Source organism: Ammospiza caudacuta, chromosome 9, assembly GCF_027887145.1.
Source record: "Ammospiza caudacuta isolate bAmmCau1 chromosome 9, bAmmCau1.pri, whole genome shotgun sequence".
NCBI lineage: Eukaryota > Metazoa > Chordata > Aves > Passeriformes > Passerellidae > Ammospiza > Ammospiza caudacuta.
The window spans coordinates 34,959,641-34,978,712 of NC_080601.1; the positions used below are offsets into that span (position 1 = coordinate 34,959,641).

At 47.7% G+C, this 19,072-nt stretch overlaps 1 protein-coding gene across 1 annotated transcript; it reads left to right on the forward strand.

Moving 5' to 3' along the window:
- Positions 1-15,738: 15,738 nt before the first annotated feature.
- HMX3 (H6 family homeobox 3) lies at positions 15,739-16,859 on the forward strand. The gene is made up of 2 exons (XM_058810810.1): positions 15,739-16,054; positions 16,252-16,859. Exons 1-2 carry the CDS (start codon positions 15,739-15,741, stop codon positions 16,857-16,859), a joined length of 924 nt encoding a protein of 307 aa, XP_058666793.1.
- The last annotated feature ends 2,213 nt before the right edge of the window (positions 16,860-19,072 follow it).

A 19,072-nucleotide genomic window follows, 5' to 3' on the forward strand; every position in this document is an offset into this window, starting at 1 on the left:
TACAATATAATACAATATAGTACACTACAATACAATATAGTATAATATAGTATAATATAATATAATACAATATAATACAATATATTACAATATAATATAATACAATACAATACAATATCAGCTTTCTGAGAACTTGAGTCAAATTCTCATCTCTCCCCTCATCCTCAGGACCCTCACAACACCACAGCACTGCCCTGCTGCACCTGCCAGGGACTGTGGCCAATCCCCCTGGCTCTGGAGCTGGGAATTTTCCCTGTATCTGTTGGTGGGAGAGCATCTTCCAGCCTGCTCCTGCTCTCATATTCCACAGAGCTCCTTTCTGCCCCAGGATGCCGGAGGAGGAAACCAAATTATGCTCCTGCCACTGGGAAATTGAGTGCAGAGCCCTGCCAAAGGTTTCCCCCCAGGAGCAAACCTGAACTGCCCAGCCCTGCTGGCTCAGCCCCAGCACCCCGAGCTTTACCTGGGAAACATGAAAAATTACAAAGCAAGGTCAGAGATTAGGTAAAAGAGTTGAGTTAAGGCAGTGTGAAACCACAGGCAGTAGGGAAAGATTTATCCTGCTGGATTTATATCAGCTCTTTAGGCCAGGTTCCAGGTCTTGCAGCCACAATTCACGGTGGCAAACACTGCAGCTGGGCTCTTCATTTGAGCCTGCGTGGGAGCTTTATCACCCTGGTCCAGGCAGGGGCTGCTCCTGATTTGCCAGCCAAGGCAATGGTGATTAAATGGCATTTCCCAGCGTGCAGGTTGGAGTGTTATTAGCTCTTATCTCTAATTGCCCTCATTTTGAAAGTGTTCTGAGCAGATGGCTCTGAGAGTATACAAGTGAGAAGAGAGGCTTTCCTACCTGTGGCAAACAAATAAAGTAATGCTGGCCTCCAGCTCAAGCTTGAGGAGTTAAATATGGGGAAAACAGGACAAATCCTACTCTGTCTCCCTTTAGGAAGGGAAATGGAGGATATCAGGGACACCAGAATGCCCTGGGGTGGGATTGGTTCCTGTTCATCAATGTCTGTTTGTCCTTCCAGAGTGACCCACCCCAAACTCCTCTGCCCTGCCTGGTGCAATCATGCTGGGAAAATGAGAATTTCCCTGAGCCTTGGCCTGGGCCTGGGCCCCAAGAGGCAGCTCTGGGGACTCAGGGGGGTTCTTGTTGAGGGGTTTAACACATGGAACACCCACAAACCCCTCCTGCCTCCCTGGATCTGCATCCCATCCCATCCCATCCCCAGCATTTCTGCGCTGCACAGGGAGGATTTGATCCTCTCCAGTGTGCCCCAGTCACCTGAATTGAATCATTGCCTTTCAAATAATCAAGCTCAGTCCCAGATTACAAGGTCTGGGTGCATAAACCTTTTAGCACAAAATTTTTCTATTATTTTGCCAACTGCTTAAATATAAAAGTCTAACAAAAAGGAATTGTCCCTCTGACTCGTATTTTTCATCATTTGGTCATTAAATAGTGATGGACATAAACCTATAAAGTATCTAAACTGAACCTTTTAACAATCCATGAGCAATACTATCATTTCTTTAATAGAACTCGCTGACAGTGCCTTTCTCAGATGCCATTTGTCATTTTCAGCCTGCAATAATCAATAACTTGGCTTTGAAATAAATAATATAACAGTCACAATATATTATCTTTCAGGCTGGCCTTATACTAACCATAAAACAAGACTAGGAGAGATGAAAACTTTAGGAAAATGCCAAAAATTAAATACCTGAGAGTGGGAGCTAAATTAACAAGTGGCTTTACATAGTTTCCCTTCCAAATTCATTTGTGCTTACCTTCCTTTCAGGAAACTGTACCTGTGGGAATCAGAAAAACAGAAACTTCTGCAGCCACTGAAGAGTTTGATCTATAGCCTTAAAAAAAAACTTAGATTGATGTAAAAATAAAACACACAGGCATTAAGCAGAAAAATCATAAACTTGTGTTTCTATAGTTGTAAGAAAAAATCTGCCTTAAGTAAGTGAGAAATTGTACTGATAAGATGGTGAAGGGTTTATAATGTAAGAGTAGTTATATAGAGTAAGTTAAGAGTTTAAAATTATAATAGAAACGTGTGCACATCAGATAAAAACCCATTAGACAAGAGTATCCACAGTACAACAAAATTAAAGTGAATAGTCAAAAAACCAAAATAAACTTTGTAGCATCCATTCATTACATTAGAAGTTTATGTAACAAAAATCTTGTGACTACTCTTGAGCTATGACCAACTACTTCCTCCTTTAAAATCTCACAACCTCTGAAACTGATGTTTATCTGAGCAATGAACCATTCTCAACCCAGCAATAGTCCCATCTCTTAATAAAAAAGCAGAGACAATAATATATACCTACTTTTAAGATAAAAAAGAAGAATTTGGGATCATCTGATTTGAGGTTTGGGACCAATGCCCAAATCTTTCTGTGAGGCTGGTGCCAGGTGTCTGTCCCAGCACTGTGGCAGTGAGGAGGGTGAGCACCAGACCCTGCTGCTGTTATCCAGAGCAGCAATTAAACACAGGCTGAGTTTTACACCTCTGATTGCTGCTTTACAGCCAACAGGGCCCAGGAGCTCTCCTGAACTGAGCATGCCTCTAAAACCCAGCTGGAGTTTGGAGAAGCAGCTCCATGGGGGGGTGGCTGAATGTGCTGAAGGTTTGGGGGCTTTCCTGGGGTCCCTGGGTGAGAGCAGGGGGTGACAGAGGTGACAGAGGTGACAGGGGTGTGGTGGCACCTGCAGGAGATGTGCTGGCTCCTGAGGAGATCCTGCTGTGTGCTGAACCCCATTCCATGAATGATTCCATTAATGCTTTGGGCAGAGGCTGCTGGAAACCCCAGACACCAACACAAACATAAATTCCACCTCAGGAATCCCCTCATCTGTGCATCTGTGATTGGTCTCATGTGGTTGTTTCTAATTAATGGCCAATCACAGTCAGCTGGCTCGGACTCTCTGGTCAAGATTTTATTATCATTCTGTTACTTTCTGTCCCTTTCAAGCCTTCTGATGAAATCCTTTCTTCTATTCTTTTAGTATAGTTTTAGTATACTAAATTTTCTTTTAATATAACACATATATAATAAAATATATTTTCTTTTATATTAATTTAAAGAAATATTTAATATATATTAATATATATTTTAATATATAATTTAATCATATAACATATTTTCTTTTATATTAATTAATATATAATATATAAAATATATTTTCTTTCTATTAATTTTATATATTTTAATATATTATTTGATATATAATTTAATCATATAACATATTTTCTTTTATATTAATTAATATATAATATGTATAAATATATTTTCTTTCTATTAATTTTATATATTTTAATATATTATTTGATATATAATTTAATCATATAACATATTTTCTTTTATATTAATTAATATATAATATGTATAAATATATTTTATATTAATTTCTTTGAACATAATATATTTTCTTTTTATACTATATATCTAATAAAATTTTTTTCTTTATGTTTTCTCTTAATACAATATATATCATAAAATCATAAATCAGCCTGAAGGAAGCCAAGATTCTCATGTCTTCCCTCCTCCTGGGCGCCCAGTGAACACCACCCCACCTTGGGGCTGGGTGTCTGTGGTCAAGGACAGAGGCGCTGTGCCCTGCCTGGAAATCTGGCTTTGAGCGCTGCTCCAGGGCTCCCTGCTGGGCTGCTCCAAGGTTTGCTGAGCCTGAGAGAGCAGGGCAAGAGGGGAAGGGGTTGTGTCGATGCATCCCGGCCGTTCAGCTCTGAGGCAATGTTTTCCCTGCCGTCGGTGTAACAGCTTTGGCTGCTCTTTCCAGCCGGGAGCTCTCTCCGGAAGCTCTCCCAGGCCTCAGTGGTGCCCCACGCCCTCACTGACAGGGAGGAGAGCCAGCACACTCCTGTGGGCATTTTTAAGGAATTTTGAATAAGATAGAGAGGTAATTCCTGAGTTTTTTTTGATAATGTGGTTTATTTTCTTATTTTTTACACAGGTTGGAAGGGTGAATTCGGTTTACATTGCTATAGTATGGTTCAGAAGACTTTTATTTATAAGACTTTATTTATTTACAAGACTTTTATTTATAAGCTCCTTTTAAGGAGTTATTGATTAATAAAATATTGTTAACAAAGATATTTATATTTTTGACTTAACCTTTAAATATTTTATTTTATGGACTCATGCTTAACTTACAAGCCGAAAGTTCTAACGAGTTCTTTCCATTTCAAATTCCAGCAGATTCCCAAGGGATCATCCCCCCTCATCCCTGGCTGCTGTTTAATCACTGAGATTTAGCTACAAACACCAGAGTTTCCTGTCCTCAGGTCTGAGCAGCCCCTGTCACTGCTGTGTTCGAACAAATGGGAACAATTAAAACCTCCCAACAATTAAAACCCTCCGTGCTGAAGCTCTGCCATCCCTGCCCCAGGTGGAATCGATGCCGCCCCAGCTCTCCCCACCCCAGCACCTTTGGGAAGTCACTCAATCACCCTCCTGCTGCCCCACACCAGCTCTGCAGGGCACAAAAGGCTCAGAAAACTGGTCCAGGGCCTCTCACCACAAAGTTCCAGCCTCAGCTCAACTCCTCAGCCACTCCCGTAAACACAAATAATTAATTTTACATTGTCTTTTTTAAGAGCAGCAAAGAGGGAGTTTGAAGGGAGTGATTTGATTTAATTTTCTCCTCCACTTCTGAGCAGGATTGAAGGCTGCAATTAGGGAGATGAACTGAGAGAGGACAGGCAAGGAGGGCTCTGTGGGATCTCTGGGGTTTGTAGAGCATTTATTATCAGTAACAGCAGCACGTGAATCTATAAATAGTGTCTCTGATGCTGTGTGTGTATGACTGATATTAAAAAATGACTGATTTAAAAGAAAGTGCTTCACCTCTGTTGCCAGCCAGAAAGGTAGCTCTCCAGTATTCTCAGACTTAAATGCTGCCAGTATTTCACGTTAGGATAGTCATAAAGTTAAAGGTTAATAGGCTGTACAAATGACAGAGTTTAAAGGGAAAAATGAAGATGGGAAGATTTCTAGCACTTAGGGAACATTTTAAAAATGAAACTCCTCTGCCTAATGTAATTTTTCCTATATTCTTTCTCATGCTGTTGATCATTATTGAAAATATTTCTATTTGCATAAGTGATTTCTCCTTCAGTGCCCACCTCCGTTTGCTTTTTGGATCACCATTACTTCCCACAGCACGTGAGCCGTAACCCTGCTGCTGTGAGAGGGGTGAAATCAAAGCCACAGCCTCACCCAGGGAGCCCCAGAGCGTGAGGAAGGCTTTGATTTAATTGCAAGGCATTGGAATGGGCAGGTTGAGGAGCAAGGCAAAGCGCACACGAGGCTGGAAATGGGATTTGGTCGTGGTGTTTCCGATCAGCCCAGCACAGGTGGGAAGTGGCAAAAGCTGGTGCTGGGTCAGCCTTGGTGCCGTGGATGGGCTGCACTGCGCTCTCCAAGCCTGGAGAGTGGAGTTTAACAGTGAGATTAGCATGATTTAGGTAAAGGCTTTACACAGAGCCCAGCACAGCAGCTGTCACATCTGCTTTTGCACTGAGGGGGCAAATTCTCCCTTCTTGTCTCTGTTGGCCTTCCAGAGCAACTGGAAACATTTGTGCTGGAAAAAAGGGTGAAACACGGCTCTTTAAAATGTAATTGTCACTACCCCAGTGCTCTTCCCTCTGACCAGATCACAGGAGGGTTCAGGGAGCAGGACTCTGCTCCAGGTCCCGAACACAGCATCACCCACACCTGAGCTACAATCAGCTGTGGGCAACAAGTGGGAGCACCTTCCAGACAGAATTTATTCCTACTGCTTTCTTTATTCTCATGGCTTTCTTTATTCTTACTGCTTTCTTTACTTCTCTAGATATCTGCCAGTCCTCTCCAGGTATTGCTGGAGTCTGGATGTGAAGAGGCTCAGAGGCAAATCAAAAATCTGATCTCTGCCTGGCTTTGGCACCCTGTGCCTCCACAGGTACTTCTGGCTTTTCTTCCTCTGCTTTTCAGCAAGTTTCTACTTTTCTGGAGCATGTTCCTAAAAGCCTTCTGGGTTCTGAGTCTAAGAGATGCTGAAGAAGTCAGGTACTCCTGATTTATTGCAGCCTGAGCAACAAATAGGTCTGGAATAAAAGTGATTGCTGAGCAAAGCCTCCTCTTCTCATGGGAGAAAGGACCATGCCTTGGTGTTCCCTCTGTAAGGAATTTTATGGCTTTGCCACAGGGCCTGACCTTTGATTCTGCACAGAAAGTTCCTGAGGTTGCAGGAGATGATCCATGCAGACCTGCTCTGAAAACCAGGACATCAAAATTCACATTCCTTGTGCACAGACCAAGGGAAAACCCAGGGAGTGCCCATGCCAAGGAAAACTGCTGCCCTGGGCATCCTGCAGAAGGGACTCAGGGCTGCACTGGGGCCATTCCATGCTATTAAAATAAACCAAACCATGCATGTTTTCATGAATTTCTATGGAATTTCCAGCAATATTGAATGGCATTTCCTTCCTTCTTTCCTCTCCTGGTTTCCAATGTTCCAGCCCTCAGTCAGCTGCTGCTATGCTACATATCTTCCAAAACTGTCATATTAATATAGCAGAACACGACAGCACTGAAACTCTTGTTTAAAGATGTGCAAGGGTTGTGTTTCTTTTGCATGGGACACTGCACAGAACATGATTAAAACATTTTGAACACTTGAAACATTTTAAAATGAAAGCAGAGGCAAACCCACCACACCCTACCAGGTAAACCCACCATCACCCACCTCCTTGTCCCTTCCTTCTGGGACTAAAATGCTGAATAAAGGAAATAAAAGGAGCTAAATGCTTGCAGTGCAAAGGTTTTTTTCAGGAGTCTCTTTTACCATTAAAAACTTCTGCAAGACCTCCAGTAATTAATTTGCAGAGTGTTTTCCTTGTCTGAAGCTTTCAGTCGTGTGCCGCCTCTGGGATTGTTTGCAGTTCCTCTTTCCACCCTCAGGACTTGTTCTGTGATAAACTTCTGGGATCCAAATAAGAACACTGAAGAAAAGAGAGGGGTTTTCTTCCCATTCTGAGCCTTTTTCTCTGAGGCAGCTTTGCCCCAGAGACCCCCACACTGCTGGGCTGGCTGCTGGAGCCCTTCCTCCCTCTGCCCCAGCATGGAATTGCTCGTGGTGGAGCCTGTGGAATTGCTTGTGTGAAGAAGTGCTCACCTAAAAGCAAAAAGGGTCCTTTCTATTTGGTCCTTTGTAATTTCTGGTTCTTCATTCATTTTTACAGACAGCTGGAATGGTTATAATGTTCCGAAATAAAAGACAGTTTTCTTTTGAAAAAGGGGCCATGCCTAAAAGTTGAGAGTGGAAAAGGCTGCCTGTAACCTTTTATTGGCTTCATTCTCTCTAATATATCTGCCCTGTACGCCAAGAAAAGTATAAACAAATGGCAGGGTATTGGTTTTTCACTAACAGGGTTTAAACCAAGGTTATAAAAAGCATATCCTATCTGACGCTATTTATGAAACAATTAATATTGTCAATGCCTTTTCTATCTCCCCCGAGTTACACATACTGCATAAACTTTGATATATCCCTGAGAAGTACAAAAAACACCAGCTGGGGAATAAACAGGGCAATGCATCAACACTGTAGGAAAGGGGAAAAATTCTCATGAATTCTTATGAAATTCTCTGATATTAAAATAACCCGAGATGTAATTCCCTTGAATTTGTGTGAGAATGTTTGGGGAGCCCAGACAAAGGCTCCTTTGGATTTAGGATTAATTAAAGGATTTAGCTTGTAATCTCGGGGTTTCGATGGAGTTGATTATGTGTTTGTTTGGAGCTTTTTCAGCAGGATCCCGGCGGGAAGGCGCTCCCGGCGCTGCCCGTGGTGCTGAAGGGCGAGCGGGGAGCGCCCCGCGCTCCGTCCATCCACCCGCTGCTGCATTTGTATTTATTATAGTATTATAGTAGTATAATAATTCCAGAAATTCACCTCCGCAGCTTCAGATGGAAATCTGTTCCCATACAAAAAGCAGAGACCTTTTGGTGGCCAATATCACTACAGAGTTTCCCAGCTGGAGATATTTAAACTAATCGCTGCCCCCAAACCCTTGTTTGTCACCTGAAATATCAGCGCTGCTTATCAATACCCTTGAGTGTGTCACGCTGCTGCCAAGCATTCCGATCAATAGATTATCATTATTATCGTTTCAGAGCCTGATCGGGAAGGTGAAGGGCATTGTCAAGGGCATCTGGAAATCCTGATTGCTCTCTGATCGCTTTCAGAGCTTTACAGCAGAATCAAACCAGGATCTGTCACTGGGGAAACAGCGCCTCATTCTCTCCCTCGGAGCAGCCCTGGCTGCCAAAAAACAAACAAACAAACAAACAAACAAACAGCAGAGGTGTCATTCACATGTTGGCCCGCGAGACTTTTTGCATTTTCTCCATTCTTGGCCCCACTGCAGCTCTCCAGCACAGCAATCCATGACAAAGCCCTCGTGGCAGGGTGATGTGCACTGTACAGGATTTTCCTGACTGGAATGTTTAAGGTTACATGTGGTCTGGGTGGGATTTGTTACGCGGGGAGGGTTTTTTTCATTGCACACATAAGTTAGATGTCACACTGTGGGAATGACAGCACGCAGCAAGGATACACATCAGGCTGCTGAGGAGAAACAGCTAATGTTTATTTCTATGTAAAAATTGTTATTTTGACAATTCTATTGCTCTGGAAATACCAAACATTATTTAAATGTGTTGCATTTCATGCACATATCTAGCTGGATTTCTTCCACTTTCTGTCACATATAATATTTCATTGTTATTTGCCTTATCTGCCACCTTGAACAAGGCATTTAACTGTACACAGTCTCTTTTGATCATTTTGGGGTTTTTTTTTATTTTTTCTGATATTATTTACAGATCCTTAATGACAAGCCAAAAATCTGCTGATGTAAAATTATGTGGAAAAATCACCCTTGGTTGTGTTTTGTCAGTTCTTCATGGCTGCTTTTCATACCTTCATGTGAGGAAGGACTTTCAAGCCTTGAACTGGTTGGGTCCCTGTGTCTCAATTCCAAAGGAAATCTTCTCTTGTCCAAAAAAGGGACAAGAGAAAAAAAAGGACATGGCTGTGATGGTGTCAGAAGTTTTGCACAACCTGCATTCAAAATCCTCCTGCTGCTCTCCACCAGCATTGCTTCCACTGGTTTTACTACTGATGAGTTTCTGATGTGTATTGCTAATGTTTAACCAAAATGCATTAAAAATATTTTCTGTATAATGCTTAGTTTTCTAAAGATCTCCAAATTTTCAATGGCATAATTTAAAAAAAAAAAGCAGCAATGTAAAAAACAAAACAAAAAAAAAACCAAAACAAAAACAAAACAAAAAACACCCAAAACCAAAAAAGCCAACAAAAAACAAAGACTTCAATGTAAAGCTGTGGCTCGAAGTAGGATGATGTGAAATTTCTGCAGTCCTTTCTTGGCCTCTGATTGTTCATTCTTATAATGTAAAGTTGTACACTAAAAATAATATATCCAGAAAGAAGCAATTTTGTTGTCTAGGATAAAGTTTTCCCTGCAATTTACAGGAATGTTGTGCAGAAAGAAGCCCAAAAATGTTCTTTTCTCTGTAGAACAGGTAGAACAGAGTCTGTGCACCATGGGAGCAACGGGAGAGCTTCACCTCTGGATATCTGAAGACAAGAAACGTGGTTGTTTGGAGATTCCCCAGCCAAAGGAGGGAGGAGGAGCCTCCTGTGGTGTGTGCATCACTTTGGCTCCCTGGGATTCCTGGAACACCGAGTTTCCCTGAGGATCAGCCTTCCCTGGGCACTGCCAGTGTCATTAATAAGTCATCAATCAGGTTTTGACAAAGAAATTCTTGAGGAAGCACAGAACGACCCCATCATTCATTAATTTTGCAAAATCTCCAGCTATTTTGGGGATTTGCTGACTCAGAACAAGCTGGTTCAGGCTGTCATAGCAAACATTAGTAGGGAAATGAGGGTGATCTGAGGATCTTTGCATGAAATTCAAGTCACAGCTCATGTTCTGTAGGTACATCCAGAATAACTCTCCTACAACAGCCAAGGATCTGTGATAGGAACACAAGAGGCTTCAGAAGCAGCTGTGTTTTGAGTCAATGGGCTGTAACACTTTTGAAATCAATGATTATTTAAGAACTCCTAAAACTGCACATGGTCCAGCTGCCCTGCACAACACGAGCACTGGACCTGCTCTGCTCTCTGCTCTCTGCAAAGGGACAGTTTGGATCTGAGAGCTGAAGGCTGAGTGTGGCTCTGAACACCCCTTTTCCAGCCACTGCCACCACAGAGCTCTGCAGCAATTTTCTGTTCCAGGAGGAGCTGGAAATACTCAGCACTTGTCAGGATTCCTTTGTAGATTTAATAAATGACCTATTTATGGCCACATCTGCTTATTTGGGATTTCACCAATCCTGATGTTTATATAGTCCTGGTTTTGATTTTTGGGTGTTTTTACATTTTACATGATTCAAAGTTTACAGCCACCTACAAAAGCACTGGGCTTCAGACATAAAGCTGCAAAGCCACCATCTATTCATTTTCCTTCTGACAGATTTTGAAAGATGAGCGGAAGTTTGTGTTTGGATAAGATGTTAAAGAACAGCACGTGCTCTGCCTTCAAACCCTCTGGGGGCACTTCTCACAAAGGATTTCCTCCAGTGTATTTAGCTGACCTCTACTGGGTGAGTTCACCTGTGGAAGTGATGAATTGTGCCCACATGACTAATGCCAGGGTGATGAAACCTTCCAGAAATTATTCTGGTGGGCAAGACAAAGTGACAAAAGCAAGGGATATGGGGTATGAGTTTGTGATGAGATCAGAGAGCCTTATCACATTCTATAGAGTACCTGTGCAGTGCTCTGTGAGACAAAGGCTGTGCTTGGATCACCTCATCAGTTCTGTCCCTGTGGATTTACTCCAAATTACAGGGAATTTGTTTCACAAAAGCATCACAACCCAAAAATTTCTCCCCTTTTCTGATAAAAATGCCATCTCTGTGAGTCAGACACGGCACTGTGATGAGCCTCAGAAGTAAAAGTCTGATAAATTGAACAACCTGCTTTCTGGAAGCACTAGGAGATTCTAATATTTGTCAGGGAGGACTCTCAGCTTGCCAGGAAGCCACTGGAAAGCAGACACTAACAAAGCATTCCATTTAAAGGCACAAAAATGCCATTGTAAGGCATAATAAGGGAACAACTTTAACTGTTCCAAAATACCTCTCAACCCACACACATGTCATACACCCTGATCCACTCAGCCTGGGGAAACCTGAGACAGGCTTCCAAGCAAAACTCCCTTGTAGTTTTTCCAGTCTTGAACAGAACATCCTTATCAAATCCATCCCACAGGAGACATTCCTTTTGATGAGGAAGCAGCATCCCTTCTCTGGCTGAGCTCTGGTTGTTTCCAGCCATGCATTTCAGAAGGAGCACTTGAAAGACTGACAGAAAAATGCTGAAAACTCAGATTTTAAAAAGGCCCTGATAATATGAAAGGATTTGCAATAGGAAATGGAGACTCATTGAGAACAGCTCAGACTCTGCAGCAGTTAATCTCTGGCATTCACAAAATTGTGTTTATGTGCCTGGACGGCGTGACAGGAGCTCTAAAATCTGATGGTGGAGGGATTCGCTTTGATTGCCTGGGAAAGGAGAGTTTGTGTGTGGGGGGCAAGCTGTTAAATGTCTTCTCCTTTCTTCCTTCTCCCCCTGGACATCCAAACTGATGCAAGGAGGTGCCTCAGCACTCTCCTGTGGGGGTGTGTTTAATGTCAGCCTAGAATCAAGCAGTGCCTGGCTGGAATTCTGCTTCTCCACAATCTCTGGAAGCCCAGACGTGCAAACTTCTTCAGGAGACAAATACTCCTCCACTTCTTCTTGAACAAATAAAGGAACCAGGAAACTCAGCCCTGCCCTTTCCTCAGGGTGGCAAAGAGAAAGCTGAACCCAAAGTTTGTCACCTGTGCTTACAGTGGGGATGCTCAGGGGTGGCAGATAAAGATGGGGCAGGAGTTTGGATGAAACAGGGGCTGCAGTGGGTAATTCCTGCCAGGGAAACGGGGCTGCTGTGCTCTGCACACCCTCCTCAGCAGGCTGCAAGCCTTTTTGGAGCTCCTAGCAGTGGGGCATCACAGAATCACAGCACATGGGTTCATGCTCCAGCCTAGCTCCTGCTAGAAAAACAATGAAAAAGAAGAGGCAGTGCTGAGACAGGATAAATAAGGAGATAAATCACTTTGCAATACAATACAGCCAAAACCCGAAAATAAACAATTACTTTAAATCATATCAAGCACCCATCACAAACATCACATTTATACAATTGATCCATGTGTAAATTAGCCAATTAATTCTGAATTGCAACACTAATGAAATAATAATTATCTGTTTACAATGGAATGCTACGAGTGAAAGTCTGGAAACAGAAATAAAGACTGCAGCAAAATCCACTCAGCTCCATCACCAGTGGGCAAGGGGATAATGGTCAATACCAGTCTTTAACATCCTGATATTGCTGGGGAGGGGGGATAAATAAAATACGTAAATAAACAAGAAATCTATGGACCTTAAATAATAGAAATAGAAAAATTCTCTTTTAGAACACTGCAGGGTTTTGTTTGTTTGTTTTGTAGAAAAGAATTGCAAAGTGGGAATTTCTTTTAAGTTAACCAGAGGCTGGTTTGATTTTTTGTCCTTGCTTGGCTTTCTACCGTGAATTGTTTGCCCTGAGGGACTCCAAAGGGATTAGGACCTCATAATTACCAAAGCAGTGAAAGATGGATGGAAAAGAGTGGGAGCTTCAGTGCAGAATTATTTCGGTGACTCATATCTAAATAAAATCTTCACTGAGATGGAGAAATACACTGGGGTCTTCTGTAAGAACTTTTCACCCTTGGCTTTTCATGTAAGAGCTGCACACATTCAGCACAGAGCTTTAGCCCAGGTCTCAGGCAGGAGCCTGAGTTAGGGGCTATTGGCTGTTTTCTGAACAGAAACTATTTCTGTCTGTCTGGGGTTTGTTCCTCTGTACATTTTACCCCAGAGTTAAGGGATATTCTCAGAGAAACAACATTTCTTTGCAAAATTCCCAACGACCTTTTCTTTACCAGGTGCTTTAAGCTGTTAACCAGAGCAGGAACAAGAAACAGTTGTTAATAACAGAATATTTCTGCAAAGTATCAATTGCTGAGACCCCATCCCCAAGATGTGTGGAAGGTACATGAACCACCATGTCTGTTGCAGCCAAAAATGTTGTGTGACTGGTTCTGTACAAATTCTCCCTCTATCTATAACCCCAAGTGCTCAGGAGGAGGAAAGACTCCTGGGCAGTTTGATCCAGATTAAAAAATGTCTCGTTTCAAATTGCCAAGTGGATGTCTCTAAAACGAAATAGCAAGAAAAACCAGGTAGATTTGATCAAGGCATTAAAATATTTAGAAGTAGAGATTGTTGCTCTCTATGCACATGTGAGCACGTCTGAGTCCAGAGCTCTGCGTGTGCCAGGGCAGATTTGTGCAGGGCACGCTCAAAGGTGTTTCAAATGTTTAGAAGGATGCCAGAACTGATCCTTCCTTCCTTCCTTCCTTCCTTCCTTCCTTCCTTCCTTCCTTCCTTCCTTCCTTCCTTCCTTCCTTCCTTCCTTCCTTCCTTCCTTCCTTCCTTCCTTCCTTCCTTCCTTCCTTCCTTCCTTCCTTCCTTCCTTCCTTCCTTCCTTCCTTCCTTCCTTCCTTCCTTCCTTCCTTCCTTCCTTCCTTCCTTCCCTTCCCTTCCCTCTCTTCCTTCTCTTCCCTCTCTTCCTTCTCTTCCCTCTCTTCCTTCTCTTCCTTCCTTCTCTTCCTTCCTTCTCTTCCTTCTCTTCCTTCTCTTCCCTCTCTTCCTTCTCTTCCCTCTCTTCCTTCTCTTCCTTCTCTTCCTTCTCTTCCTTCTCTTCCTTCCTTCTCTTCCTTCCTTCTCTTCCTTCTCTTCCTTCTCTTCCTTCTCTTCCTTCCTTCTCTTCCTTCTCTTCCTTCTCTTCCCTCTCTTCCTTCTCTTCCTTCTCTTCCTTCCTTCTCTTCCTTCTCTTCATTTTCTTCCCTTTCTTCCCTTCCCTCCCCGGGTACGGGCGGGCAGTACGCGGCATTCCGGCCCTACCGGGGCTCCCGTCGCGGTTCCCGGTGTCCCGGGCGGTGCAGGGAGCGCTCCGGGCCCGCCAGGGGGCGCCCTGCGCCCGGACCCCAGGAGCGACGGGGACGGAACCGGGAATGGGGCAGGGATGGAACGGGGAATAGCAGGGACGGAGCCGGGAACGGGGCAGGCATAGAACCGGGAATGGGGCAGGGATGGATCCCGGGAGCGGCGGGGATGGAACTGGGAACGGGGCAGAAATGGAGCCGGGAACGGGGCAGGGATGGAACCGGGAACAGTGGGGATGGATCAGCGAGCGGGGCAGAGATGGAACCGGGAAGAGCGGGGACGAATCTGGGAACTGGGGGCAGGAATGGAACTGGGGGCAGGAATGGAACTGGGGGCAGGAATGGAACTGGGAACGGGCAGGGATGGATCTCGGGAACGGGGCAGTGATGGATCCCGGGATCGCCCCGTGCCCGAACGCGCAGAGCGGCACGGATGGATCCTAGAAGCACCGTGTTCCGAGAGCGGTAGGGATCGATCCCGGGAGCGCCCGGAGCTCGAAGCCCAGGAGCAGGGCAGGAACGAATTCCGGGATTGGGGCAGGAACGAATCCCGCCGCCTCCTGCCCTGAGCCCACCAGCGGCGGGCTCGGGTCGCCGCTCCGCCGCGGTCTCGACGTGTCCCGGCGGCCCCGGAGAGGCGGCAGGGCTGCCCGCGGTGCGGAGGGCACCGGCACCGTCGGGGCAGAGCTGTCCCGCCACCCCACAGCCCCAGCCCCGCAGCCGCCCGCTCAGTCGTTTGTGCCCCGCGGCGGAGCGGAGCGGAACGGAGCGCGTTGCGGCCGGAGCCTGTCCGGTGCCCGGTATCCCGGCGGGGCCCGGCCCGGCCCGCTCCCCCCCCGGCCGCGGGCGGCTTTTGTTGCCGGCGGCGCGGGGCGGGGGCGCGGGGGGCGGCGCGGCGGGGCGGGGGCGGTTTTGAGGCAGGAGCGGCGCGGCCCGTGCCATTCGCCCGCCGCCGCTGCCGCCGCGCCGCTCCCTTTGTGCCGCCGGCCCGGCCCCGCTCGCTGCCTAATTGGACTCCGCAAACGCCACGGACGGGCGGGCGGGCGGTCGCCGCCTCCGGGCACGGCGGCGCGTCGGGCGGGGGGGCCGGGGCGGCTGCGAGCAGGGGCTGCGCGGAGCGTTCTCCTCCCGCCGCCTCCCGCCTGATCCCATTCGCCTTTGTGCGTGCCCAATCGCCGCGTGCTCCCCGCGCGGAACGGGGATGACATTTTGATTTCATCATTAGCATCCGGCGTCAGGTTGACGCAGCAGCAGCGGCGGCGGGAGGCGGCGGCGGCGGCGGCAGCGACGACCCCGGCTCTCCGCCTGCCCGCAGCAGCGCCCCGGTGCCGCGGGCTGCGCGGGTCCCCCCGGCCCCCCGCGCTGCCGCCCCCCCATGCGAGGGGCCCCCGGCCGGCCCCGCCGCCGCGCTCCCACGCCGCCCCGCCGCGCCTGTCCCCCGCGCCGCCGGGAGCCGCCACCTGCGCGCCGGGCGCGGGCTGCGGGGCCAGCGGCGGCCAGGAGCCGGGCGGGCAGCGGAGGATGCCGGAGACCGGGCAGGAGCCGCCCAGCGCCCCTCCGCCTCCCCCCAAGGAGTCCTTCTACATCAAGAACCTGCTCAACGGCGGCCCCCCCAAGGCGCCCCCCAAGCAGCCGCGGGCGCTGTTCGCCCCCTCGGGCAAGGCGGCGGTGGACGGCGCCGGCTTCGCCCTCTCGCAGGTGGGCGACCTCGCCTTTCCCCGCTTCGAGATCCCGGCGCCGCGCTTCGCCCTGAGCGCGCACTGCCTGGAGCGCGCCCAGACCTGGTGGTACCCCTACGCCCTGACGCCGGCCGGAGCGCACCTGCCCCGCACGGAAGGTACCGTCCCCGCAACTTCCATCGCTCCTTCCTTCCCTCCGTCCCTCCCCGGCGGAGCGGCGGGGCCCGGGGGCGGCGGGGCGCGGGGTGGCGCGGGGATCCGGCCGAACGGGACGCGGGGCCTGGGGGGTGAAGGTGTCTCTTTGTGTCCCTCGTGTCCCCCCTCTTCACGCCCCGCTCCGTCCTTCCCCATCCAGCCGCAGAGAAATCGCTGCTGAGGGACTCGTCCCCCGCCTCGGTCACCGACCGGGACTCCCCGGAGCCGCTGCTGAAGGCGGAGGGGGAGCAGAAGGAGCTGGACTCCAAGAGCCCCGACGAGATCGTCCTGGAGGAGAGCGACTCGGAGGAGGCCAAGAAGGAGGGAGGCGCGGAGGACTGGAAGAAGCGGGAGGAGAGCCCCGAGAAGAAGCCGTGCCGCAAGAAGAAGACGCGCACGGTGTTCAGCCGCTCGCAGGTCTTCCAGCTGGAGTCCACCTTCGACATGAAGCGCTACCTGAGCAGCTCGGAGCGCGCCGGCCTGGCCGCCTCGCTGCACCTGACAGAGACCCAGGTGAAGATTTGGTTCCAGAACCGCCGCAACAAGTGGAAGCGGCAGCTGGCGGCCGAGCTGGAGGCGGCCAACCTGAGCCACGCGGCCGCGCAGCGCATCGTGCGCGTCCCCATCCTCTACCACGAGAACTCGGGCGCGGAGGGGGGCGCGGGGGGCGGCGGAGCCCCCGGCACGCAGCCCCTGCTCACCTTCCCTCACCCCGTCTATTACTCGCACCCCGTGGTCACCTCCGTGCCGCTGCTGCGGCCCGTGTGAGCCCGGGAGGGGCGCGGAGAGGCGCGCAAGGCACCCGGCCGCCTGTGAGTACCGCAGCCCCCCGTGCGGGGCGCCCGGCCGGGGGACACGAGTGCGGGGCTGGGGGGACCCCTCGGCGGGTGGGGGTAGGAGGAAAGCCGCGGAAATTTAGGAGGAAAACAAGAAAAAAAAAGATAATAAGAAAAAGAGATTAAAAATCTGGCGGGGGGGGGGAGGGAAACGAAAATGAGGGAAATGAAAGCGGGGGCTTGTAGAGAACCCTGGAGCTGTCACACCTTTTGTAAACGTGGATGAAAACCGCGATGGTCTCGCTCTCTCTCTCGGTGGCTTTAGTTTTATTTTTGTAAAAAAAAAAAAAAAAAAAAAAAAAAATGAAAAAGGAAAAAAAAAAAGAAAAAAAAAAGAAAAAAAAACGGGGAAAAAAGGGATAGTAATAAAATAAAACGAATGGTCCCAGGCCACTCCTCGAGATTTGCCAAACGCTAACGGGAAGCTGAATTTCTGTTCCTTTCGGATCTCTCCTTCTGCCTCCAAATAATTGTTCAGGCTCCTGATCCTGTCGTGACTCAAACTTCATCGACCACGGCTTTTCATTTAAGCAGACCTTTGCCTCTTTGCTTGCCCACGTTTTGTACCTTTCGGTTTCTGCCATGAGACTTTCACGAGCAAGAAATACAGCCTCAAAGTGAACGGTTAAATACACTCGCACGCTTTGAGTGACCCTTATTTATTATCGTTTACTTAGACATTTTTAATTCTTGTTTATAATTCTTGTTTTCCTAGTTGTCGGGTCGTTTCGGGTTTTTTTCCTTGTAAAGTTATTTCGGTATCTGGGGGGGGGGGGGGGGGGGGGGGGGAATCTGTGCCCTTTTGCTTTCTTTTGTAATACTAATTATTATTATTATTATTAATATTATTGTACTTTTGAACTGTGCAATATTGTACGACGATTCTTAAAGCACTGCTTTTATTTGAATGGTGAGGAAAGGGTTTTTAGCATTGTAAAATTGCGTTTCTTCATGTTGTGCAAAATGAAATAAAAAAGATTTAAAAGCGAAGGAAAGTGAGAAGAGAGGAGCAGGGCATGGGAATTAGCATCAGCCCGGCTTATGCGAATAAATAAGGGAGATTCGGTGAGCTGGGCGCTTTAAGTGAAGGACAATCAACTTTAGGGGAATTTTAATTTATTTGATATGATGTACAGTTTTCTTCTAAAGTCCATTGAGTATGTGGATTTTAATAGGCAGAAATCAAGTGAGGAGTGGACACCTCTAGTCTCTCTCTGTCTTAGTGTCTGCTCACCTGTTGTCTGACAATTGTTTGCTGTCTTCCCAAGGGTTTGGGTCAGTTGATTTCTTTTCTTTGTTCGATTTTAAATTTTGTTTTCCAATTTCAGTTGTATCCCCTGCCCTCTCGCTTTCTGTTAGGGATCGGTCCTATTTTTAAAACAACCTATATTGTTATAAACTTAATGTTGTGGTGCAAAAAAAAAAAAAAATCAATAAAACCCGTTCCTTATCATTTTTAAAGTGTGGTTTCGGGCGGAAAAAAATAATAATTAAAAAAAAAAAAAGAAGATAAATAAACAACAACATGTGGGGTGGGGGGAAAGTGGGAATAACAAAATAAGTCAAATGTTGTGTGTGAGCTGCGGGGCTGCGGGTAGGCACGGAGCCGATCCTGATGGGGAAATCTCCTTGGAGCGGGGATGCAGAGGGGACGGGATGGGCAGAAGGATGGGGATGGGCAGAAGGACGGGGACGGACAGAGGGAAGGGATGGGCAGAAGAACGGGGATGGACAGAAGGACGGGGATGGGCAGAGGGACGGGGATGGGAAGCCTGCCTTGGTGCAGCCCCGGGGCTCACGGTGCCCGGCTCGCCCCGAGCGAGGGTCGCAGGGCTGGGAGGGGGCAGCGGGGGGGTCCCTGCCCATGGGAGCGCCGCCTCCCCCCCGAGGGCTTTCCCTGAACTCCCGGCGCCCCTTCCCCTGCGCCCCCCGTGCCCCTCCTGCCCCACGGTGCCCCAGCCCTGTGCCCACGGCCGCGGCCGTCACGCGTGTTCCAAGCCCCGGCAGGGTTTATTTGGAGAGAGGATCGCTCTCCGCTTGCCGCAGATTGGCCCGAATCGACGTGTTGATAGCGCCGAGGGCAGGATTTGGGGCCAAAGAAATCAAAATAAAACTCAGCGTTGCGAAAAGATAATCCCGCGGTTT